At 38.2% G+C, this 10,062-nt stretch overlaps 1 protein-coding gene across 2 annotated transcripts in view; it reads right to left on the bottom strand.

Moving 5' to 3' along the window:
- The window catches only part of LOC107036915 (neuroligin-4, X-linked), a 79,551-nt gene that overhangs the window by 9,762 nt on the left and 59,727 nt on the right, over positions 1-10,062 (bottom strand). The window contains exons 1-5 of one of the 2 annotated variants that reach the window (XM_015255169.1): positions 8,046-8,101; positions 6,527-7,122; positions 4,436-4,730; positions 2,389-2,541; positions 1,613-1,813 (exon numbers count right to left, since the gene is read on the bottom strand). In XM_015255169.1, coding sequence (XP_015110655.1) covers positions 1,613-1,813; positions 2,389-2,541; positions 4,436-4,730; positions 6,527-6,721 — 844 coding nt within the window. In that variant the 5' untranslated portion in view covers positions 6,722-7,122; positions 8,046-8,101. Of the gene's footprint in view, positions 1-1,612; positions 1,814-2,388; positions 2,542-4,435; positions 4,731-6,526; positions 7,123-8,045; positions 8,102-10,062 lie in introns of those variants that run through there. The other variant, XM_015255168.1, reaches the window with a different exon arrangement.

The following is a 10,062-nucleotide window of genomic DNA, read 5'->3' as shown; positions in this document are numbered from 1 at the left end:
CCTAAATACGACATATGGGCTTGGGGTGAAAAAAAAAATTTTTTTATTTCTGCTTTTCTGGGGCAAGTGAGGGGCGCAGTGGCATTAGGCGGGCCAGAAAATACAGATTCGACGTTCACCCGGCGGAAAAATTCGATTTTGGCGAAAGTCGACTTTCCCCCCGAAAAAAGCCTAAATATGGCACTTTGGCTTCGGGTGAAAAAAAAATTTTTTTATTTCTGCATTTCTTGGGCAAATGAGGGGCGCAGTGAAATGTAATCGAAACTAACTTTCATTTTTGAGGCCTTGCAGAGGCTCGAATAAGCCTTGACGTATTGAGCCTCAATACTCAAAGCCTGGACTAGGCCTGAATTGAACCTCGGCAATGGCCCCTTGAATCGCCCTCATTTTAGGCTCGAGTGAACGATGAAATCAAGTCACTGACCCTCGCCAAACCTAGGCTCGCACAGGCTTGTTTCCATTGTCAGCCTACATAATTCCTGCCTGGGAAGGTATTTCTTCATCGAAAATTCCCAATTCAATAAGAAAGTCGAGGAAAATTAAATTTTAATTCAATCACTCCATGAAAATGGCTAGAAATCTAAAAAGTCCAGTAGATATTTTATTCAATTAAAAAAAAATAAAGTACCTCACGGAAGAGGAGTTTCCATAACTTTTTCCCCACCTCCAATTGAATTGTCCAATCAGAAGAAATAAAAATTACCCCTTTATCCCCCCACCCTTTGTTTGTATTTCTCTCCCCCTTTCGCCTGAAAACCGAGGTAATCTGATTCTGTATTCCCAATTGATTTACGTGACAGTCCAACGAAGCGAAATTCCCGTCGATCCAGCGTACCCCAGCGAGCTAACTCGGCATACCACAAAATCCTCCAGAAATTTACATTTCCAATTTTTCTTCATTCCCTTTTGCCCCGGAAAGTTTGTAGACAATGCAGCAACAAACAAAAATAAAGAGCAACAAAAACGAGCGACAAAAACGATGAGAGAAAGTGGAATGAAATCTGGCAAGAGAGTGAGTAAATCAATGAAACACCATTGCAATGTCTTTTCACCGGAACATCCGGTTGTTCTCGCATGATATCCGGTTGACGTAGTAGAACATAAGTTCATACATCAAACCGTGAGTGCACCAAATGTGCTTGTGCTTTTAGCACCATTTTCCGGTCATTGTTTCAGGGATTTGTTTTTTCTAAACTTTTCGAGGGAAAAAAGAATATTTTCTTTTCGATTTTTCAAGCTCAGCGGGGTCTTACGAACGAGTGACTTCCGTCTGGAAAAAGGAAAACATCTTGTTACTGTGCTTAAGAGCACGGAAACAAGAAACTGGGAGGAAAGTTTAAGGGAAAAATAAAAAAAGTCGTCAGGGGCGGGAGCGAGGGGATTATAAATAACGAGATTGTCAAGTCAAGTTGGAGAACAGGGGAAAAATGATGTTCGTACATTTAGCCTGATTGAATGTCAACGATCAGATGTTAACGATCTTCGAGCCCCGGGAAATTGCGATAAAATGGGGATGCTGGGTAATGGGGGGTCTGGGGTGTCGGGATTGATAGTTTGTAGGGCGATTGGAGGAGGCCCGGAAAATGTAAATAGGAGGGAGAAAAATACAGACCTTTGGCGAACGGTGCGAGGAGAACGAGATTGACTAGTGCTGCGCCAGTGTCGTGACCCATCAGTGTCACCCTCGTTGAATCACCACCGAATGCCCCTATGTTCTCTCGCACCCAGCGGAGGCCCATCGCTATGTCCCTCAGAGCCAAATTGCCACCGGACTCGGCACTAGTGTCTGGCACCGCTCGAGTTCTCAGGAAACCTGGATACATTTTTTTTTATTTTTGCATTCAAAGAGATAATTCAGTAATTTATTTTCGGTTTATTTAACGGATTTAAAGCCTGAGGTTTACTGTACTATTTCTAATTTTTTGAATAAATTGACAATTGACAAATTTGAGAAATTGAATAATAAAGAGTTTGCAATTTTTCTGAGGGTTTTTTAAATTATTAAAACGTTCAATAAGAACTATTTTATTGAAATTTTTGTATTCTCTTTTCCTTTGAAAAAAATAGAAATTTTAAGCCAGAGAATATTTTCCATTGTTATTAAAAAAAACGTTTTAAAAATAAACTTCATCAAAACGAAATAGATGGCTTTATTTCACCGAATCCTAGTGAACTTTTATAACTTGATTTGTACTCGCCGTTTGATCCGCAAAACACAAAGAGCTTTTGGAATACAAACAAGTCTTTCAGAATTCAAACAAACGACTATTTTACAACAAAAATACTATTGGAATGAAGATAACCCCCTCAAATAAAGAGTTGATCGATTTGTTCTTTGATTCACGCCGTATTTTTCGTAAATTCAATAAATTATCTCACAATTCTCACCCAAAATTCCCAGTCTGTAATTAATTGTGATGACGATAACATGTCCAGCACTGGCAAGTACCGAGCCATCGTAAACATTTCCAGTTCCCCATTCAAAGCTCTCACCATGTACATAAACAATAACAGCGTAAGGTGCCTCTAGTCCCCTGGAGCCTGTAAAATTCACCGTAAAAAGAGAATGAAAGAATGAAAGACATGGAAGTGACGATTAATTTCATAGCACCAGTGTTCTCCACTTCTCTTAATCCCTCGGTATTCACTCCTTGGATATATCTACAAGCCTGCAGTTTTCCTAGTTGGAACTTTGCTCGTTATTTATATAGATCTCCCCGAGGGAGTTCCGAAACGAGCTAACTCGGCGACCGCCGTCGGTTAATTAATCGTCTGCCCCCGTGAGTCAAGGTGTCAGATTCACCGCTCGTGATATTCACTAGTCTCCTCTCAGCCCCTCTTTCACTCTTACGCTATTTCCTCCTCTTCATGCTCACCACCTCCCCCTCCCCGCGGCTCCTTGTCTCATGGCAGTGCTATTATATCTCTGGAATCTTTTCCGGAATTAGTGGAAATGAGTTTCTTTGAATAGAACGTTTGAGCGGAGAATCGTTTTAGTCTTTTCTCTAATTCCTGCATCCTTGAGTCGTTTGATCCTTCGGGGGGTGAATGCTTCCGAGCGAGGGGTGGAAACAATTTCATTGTTGAGGATTTCAATGAGCTTGGGTAATTGAAAATGATTAATGTCCGGGAAATGCAGGGAATGCAGTGTTCAATTTGTGATGGAATGCGATTGATATTAATAGTTTTCATATTACGATTTCGGTTTGGGGTTTAGAGGTACTTTGAAGGTGCAATTTGATGTTTTTAATTTTAGGCATTTTGAAAATTTGAGAGAATTACGAATCTCATTGTAATATTCAACTGAATTTGTGACATTTTAATGATTTCAGCGAGTTTATTCATTTTAAAATTGAAATTAGATGTTATTCATTTCATTCATTTTGAAAATTTGCGACAATTACATATCTCATTAATTTTAATTGCCAATAAATTGAAAATTTCAGGAATAGTCAATTGAAGTTGCAACATTTCAAAGCATTTCCATCATAACATTAAATTGTAATTTACATTTTTATTGATTTTACGAGAAAATATTTCATTTTAATAGGAAAATAAGAGATGCAGATGGCAATTTGAAAAAAAATGAAAAAGTAGAATTATGAATCATTAAAACATTCCAAAAAATCCCCCGTCTCCATAATTGTTCGAAGAACTGACTGGGACACGAACTTTTGACTATTCAATTGCATTCTATGGTAGAGTTCTTTACTGAAAGAGCTTTCGTCTGGCTTATCCAGTTATTATGGCATTTCTCAGTGCAAGCTTGATATCTAGACGGTGGCCTCATCCTAGTGCCAGAGCGCCGGAGTGAAGATTGTCTACAGGAGGCGAATGAAACTCACCGGTGCAATCTCCCCAACTGTGAGACAATATTCAGGTTCTCTCTTCCCACATTTTTTTCCTCTCTTTCTCAACATCAATTCAGCCCTCCCCTCGTGCCCTACATCGCCGTCTCGATTGCTGGGAAATCCCAGGAACGAGTATTTGTGAGAGACTCTACGCCCGTGGATTTTCAATGTTTCTGGGGGACTATTTCTTTGCGGCAATTGGAGAAATGGGGGAATTGTCATCATTTAATTACATTTCAATTCAGAAAAAAAAATTTTTTTTAGGAAAAATTGGGAAAAGGACTTTTTAGAATATTTTAATGTAAAAAGTGAATACATTTTTCATCTTCTGTATGACTTATTCCATTGAGATATTATCTCCAGAAATTTTTTCAGCAAAATTTTTTTCCACTGCATTTTTTTTTCATTTTTTATTCAAAATTTGAAATTCCCTTCAAATACGGAAAAATCCTCCGGTTTCAGAGTGAAGTATTTTTAATGGGAATTATATTTTTCATTCAATATCACTCTGTCATACAGATTTTTTTTTACATTTTATTTTCACTTTTTCATTTTTTTTCGTTTTTTTAAATTCTTTTACTTACCACTTCCCGGTATGTACAAATTCAGAGTGAGACAATCCTCGCTCTGATTCCCCAGGAACGTGATCATCCTCTGTATTTGTATGTATCTCCCAAGTGGCATTTTCTCGAGCGCAGCCGTGCGATTGCTGATATCCGGGAGCTTTTGAGGGCAAACAGGGCCGAAACTGTCAGCGAGCCTGACACCCGACCACGGTGACGGGGGTGACGGCGGCCTCAGTCGTAAATCACCTAGTGGTGGTGCTGCGTAAGGTATACCACGAAACACCTCCACTGGATCGAGTCTCGTGTTCAATTCCTTGAACATAAAAATTAAAATAAAATAAAATCTCTTACTTCACAATAAAAACGAAAAATCGCTCTGAAAAAAATTCACGAAAAGATTCATAACTTTTCATTTATTTCTTCAATTAAATTTCGGTGAAAAGAGGTGAATGGAATTGAAATCCGGTTCGGTTTAAAAAATGTCCCTTCACAATAGGTCCCAGGAATCCCAAAAATCCGAGCAAACAGCCAAAAAATTCGTGCCCCCGTGCTATTGTGGAACCGAAATAAAACAGACATTAAACCCGGAAAAAATCATAAAACAGTTTTGAGATGAAATGGCAATTTCTGTATTGACGAGCCAAGAGCGGGAGATGGTACACGAGAGTGCTATTGACGTTGACCGAAAGCGCGAGAAAAGAGGGGTAAAAAAATGGCGCGAGCGTTAACGCTTTGACGCGTGGAAAATGTTCAGGAAATGCCTTTTTCCTGCATCAACTTTTCTCTTTTTACCCCTCTCCTATTTCGAGCCACTGGCTCACGGTGGCTCTGAGGATATTAAAAATTAACGGGTTGTCGTTTTGCCACTCACGTACCACCCAATATACCCAAATGACCGACTAAAAAACTACCCACCACAAATTGATTCACGTATTTTACTAATTCATCTCGTAAAAGGCGAATAAAAAAACGGAAATTCTATTCTACTGTGAAATTCTAAAATTGCAAAAAATTAACTTTTCACCCTTCTACTACCCAATTATTCAGTTATAAACAACGACTGTTTAAAAAAATAATAATTTTATAGAGTGATCTGTGTACAAAACTTCAAACGATGCTTGGATACCCTTAATGAATAATGTCATTCACAAAAAACGAAATAATTTACTACAAGAATATACTTTATATCCCCCGAAAACCAGATTTCACTCGAACAGAGAAGAATTACCGTCACGTTCCACTCTCCCTTGATTTTGAAATAAATTCTATGGACGTTGTGGGCGAGGGACCGGGGGCGGGAGCTAGGAGGCGAGGGACAGGTGAACGTTGCGCCTCAGATTATAATAATTCCTGGCACTCCCGAAGGCGACGCACGTCTGGTCATTGTGCCCGGAGTACACAGAGAGCAAAAGAGCTCTTTTCCCCATTTCCCAGGAGAACTTCCTACTTTCTTCATTCTTTCCTCTATACCTCAATGTTCCCTTCTGCCAATACCCGATGATTGCCAATCGAATTAACCCATTTCCCCCCCCCCCTTCCCCTTTCTCTTCCCTTTTCTTCCTATCCATTTTCAATTCTATTACACCACCGGATATTTACAAAAATGGATTTGATCCTTATGAGGGAAATGCGGGGATTTCAAGAGGGTTTTACTCCTGAAATCTCTGCAATCGTCGAAATTAGGGCTAATTTCACAGAGAATTCAGGGGAATTCAAGAATATATTCACTTGAGTTGAACGAACATTTTCAGTTTCCATTGATTTTTCCATGAAAATGTGAATTTTTTAATGAAGAAATTCCTTGAAAGTCTAGTGGAACTAAAATACGCTCGCCAACCCGCATATGACCCACATGATCCTTATTCTGAACCTCGTAACCCTCATTCTAACCCTCAAGACCCTTAATTTCGACCACCAATTTTTTATCACCGCAAGTCGATTTGGATTTTTATAATACAAAGGGATGACAATTCTCAACAAGTGTCCCTCAAATTTCCAGCAAAATTCTTCAACATCATAAAAAATAGGTAAATTAATTCAAATTTCCTCTTCATCGTCCGCAAAATTCCAGCATTCACCCCCTAAATCTTGCAAGCCGCCGTTAATTACCTGCAAAATGCCTCGTATCTGGCCACTCTTCGTCTCCACTATTCTGGATGCGTACCGAGGTCCAGCATTGACCCCCCAGACAGCAGTGGCAATTAAAACGACTAATATTCTCCTTACGTCGGTGTAACTCCTGCTCGTGCTCAGCATTGGTACCAGCAGCCACGTCCAGGCTGCCGGCTGGCATCGTCCAAGCATTGCAGCATTTGTTGGCAACCAAAAACGCCACCACCATGCCCTGTACACCCACCAACCGGCCCCCCGGCCCCACAACAACTTCCCACAGAATCAACAAATTCACGAGTACTGTCTCCCTATTTTCAATCTCAGCCACAAATGTCGGAAACTTTCACCCTTAAACAACTCTAAACTTGAGTTTTACTCTCGCCTTCAGCGACTAATTGCCGAAAACTTTGTAACGTGATATGCAAACGCGACATTACTGACGTCATGGGAATTAGTAACTCCAGTGTGTGCACCAGAGCTTCTCGGTGTCGTCAGCATCTTACGGACTTGTGAATTACAGGCTGACTACACTAGGAAGTCAGCTCAACTTATTATGGCACTTGGTGCAGCATCAATCCGTCCATGACGTCGATCTGAAATCAGAAATCATTTGTTTCCGGTTAAAAAGGGCAATTTAATATTATTGATTTTTTTTTTGTAAAAATCTTTGTCTTTGAAAATTTATGTGCAAGGATTCCCACAGAAAAATGGGGAGACGTTTCTCACACTTCGAATTAAAGACCGGAACAGAAATGAAAGAGGAAATCAAGATCTACTGAATTTTATGAAATGCAAAATTGCATAATTTTAGTTTCAAAGATATTCTATTTATTTAATCCGGGGAAGTCTGAGCTTTTCCTGTTAAACTGTTCCATTGCTCATCCCCGAAGATGAATAAGACAACCCATCCCAGTGGAATTAATTATGCAGGAAAATCAACGTCTGTTGAATCTTATGAGATACGAAATTACATAATTATAGTTTCAACAAAAATTCAATTTATTTTCTTAGAGAAAGCGTTAAATTTTTCTGTTAATTTGTTTCATACGTTCAAAGCGAGAAATTAAAAGAACTCATCCCAGATGAACGAACCAACTCATCTCAGCGGAATTAATTCAATAGAAAAGCAACATCTGTTGAATTTTATTCCATGCAAAATTACATAATTCTAATTTCAACAGCCATTCAATTTATTTAATCAGAGAAAGCGTTGGATTTTTCTGTTAAACTATTCCATACGTTCAAAGCAGGCAAATACCCTCTTGTTACTCACATCATGCTGGAAAATTCAACAGTAGAGCTTTTCATTTGAATACCCCTCTCATTTTCGTTCTTTTAATAAGAACAAACCGCCTAAAAACTGACGAATATTCTCCGCCACTCCTCACCCTCCGAATTAAAATACGAATAAACCTCATTCCCAGAAAAAAATTCACAATTATGATCACAATTTCAGCTGCAATTAAAACCTCAGTCACAGCGTCCAATTCTCCCTCGCGAGTTCTGTTTTATTTACCTCAAAAGTTCTATAATTTTTTCCTCCGCAATGCCACAGGAGAATTTTTGTCAGCGGGATCTCTCCGGGAATGAGGTAAGTAGCTCTCTGGGGCCAATATCATCGTACATTACTTTATTAACCACGGTAAAATGTACTGAAGTTTACTGGCGCCTTGGATACGCCACCTTGGGGCATACACCACCGAAAACCCTATTTCATTGACAAAGTGCTGCGGAAAATAGTGGTGGTGCCCCGGACGTACATGAATACTGGGGAATGAAGGAGTATCACGTGCCAAGAAAATGTTGAAGTATCTGTGTGCATGCATTACGACACGACCCGGGGACTTCCGCAGTTGGCGACAGCACAAATTAATGTCAATGGGATCACAGGCTCTCGCTCTCACTCAGAAATTTCGGGAAGAAGTGACTGTTCTCCGCTGAAATCGCGCGAAACTTTTTAACTGAGTTTTTTGAAAATTACGGACGGGGAAAATCACGACACCAGATCTTCAAAGGAAACTCAGCTTCGTTTCATTATGAATTTTGGAATTTGCGATGAGGGGAATAATAATTTCCGGAATTTTATTGAATTGACAAGGAAAATTTGAAGTTTAGGGTGAAATTCCGTCACAAATTTCATTTTTAGAAAAAATAACGTCCGCTCAATTTTTACTGAGTAATTGTCACTGATTTTAAAAAAGTTTACCGTAGGTTAATGACAGTTCCTTATATTTTTATTTAAATTTGAAAATAATTTTTAATTTTTAAGTATAATTAAACAATTGATTCTAAATATCGGAATTTGATTTTTCAATTAATCAAATGATCATCGTTCTTGCGAAGTTGCGTAGTGATTTATAAAATATTTGGAAAATTGAAAACGTTAATTAATAATTAATATAATAAAAATTATCATAAAAATCGTCCAATTTTCACTAGAAAAATTATCCACGTAAAAATTTAATTATCGCGATAGCCACCCGTGTTAGCGGAATTCTCAAATCGCTTGCCAACACCTCGAACATTTCCAACTGCCTTCAACAGCTTCACTCACCCTGATTACCTCCCCCCCAATAATAACAACCCCCGATAGATACCTAATTAATTAACTCAAAGAGACAAAAACTCGCTCAGAACGTTTTCCCCATTTCCTTCATTATTTCCCTCATTATTATTTTATTTGTTAATGAACCTGGCGATAACGCTGCAACAATGAAACCCCCGGGTATCGCCGGTACAACTTTATATAATTAAAAGTTGTTCCATAGCTCAAAATAAAAGAGCTCAGCCCCGATAATTCATTTCCCCGTCTGGCGAATCTTTTGAACCCCTCCCAGTACCAATATTTAATTAACCCCTCGAAGGGGGTGATTTACACCGTTTTAAGTACAAATTAAGTGCGAAAAAATTTCCTTTAAAAATATTTGGAATTTTATAGAAATTGCTATTCCATTTCTTTTAGTTTTGAGCCGATTTTTTTTTCGATAGAAATGGTCAATCGAAAATATTTGACAGAAAAATCAAGAGAATTCTAGAGAAATTCCTCAGCTGGAATTTTCTTAGTTTCTTTGCGGTATTTTTTAATGGAAAAAAAATTAAATAATAAAAAATCATGTCCATTCTATTTCTATTGAACTTAAAATATTCTGTAGAAAAAACCCATAGAATTCTATATAAATTTCTAGGCTGCGATTGTCCCATTTCTTTTGTGTAATTATTTTCGTGAGAAAAAAAAATCAAATGAAAAAAAATTTTTAATTAAAAAAAAAAGAAATTTTACTGATTGTTCTGATTAAATAATTTCGGTTGGACATTTGCTATAAAACAGGCGCAGTGGAAACTAATAGAATTCTCAATAGAAGTTCACCAGAAATTCAATAGAATTTTCTATCGAATTCGCTAGATTTTTCTACTAAATTTATTCGTACGAGAAAAAATTATCGGATAAAATTTCGAAAGAAAAATCCCACGAGAAAAAAATTAATTAGCCAGACAGTCAGCTTTGGGCTCTGGGCATCAATTGAAACTTTCAT

Source organism: Diachasma alloeum, unplaced genomic scaffold, assembly GCF_001412515.2.
Source record: "Diachasma alloeum isolate Michigan unplaced genomic scaffold, Dall2.0 Dall_scaffold_00212, whole genome shotgun sequence".
NCBI lineage: Eukaryota > Metazoa > Arthropoda > Insecta > Hymenoptera > Braconidae > Diachasma > Diachasma alloeum.
This window is presented reverse-complemented; position numbering and strand designations above follow the sequence as displayed.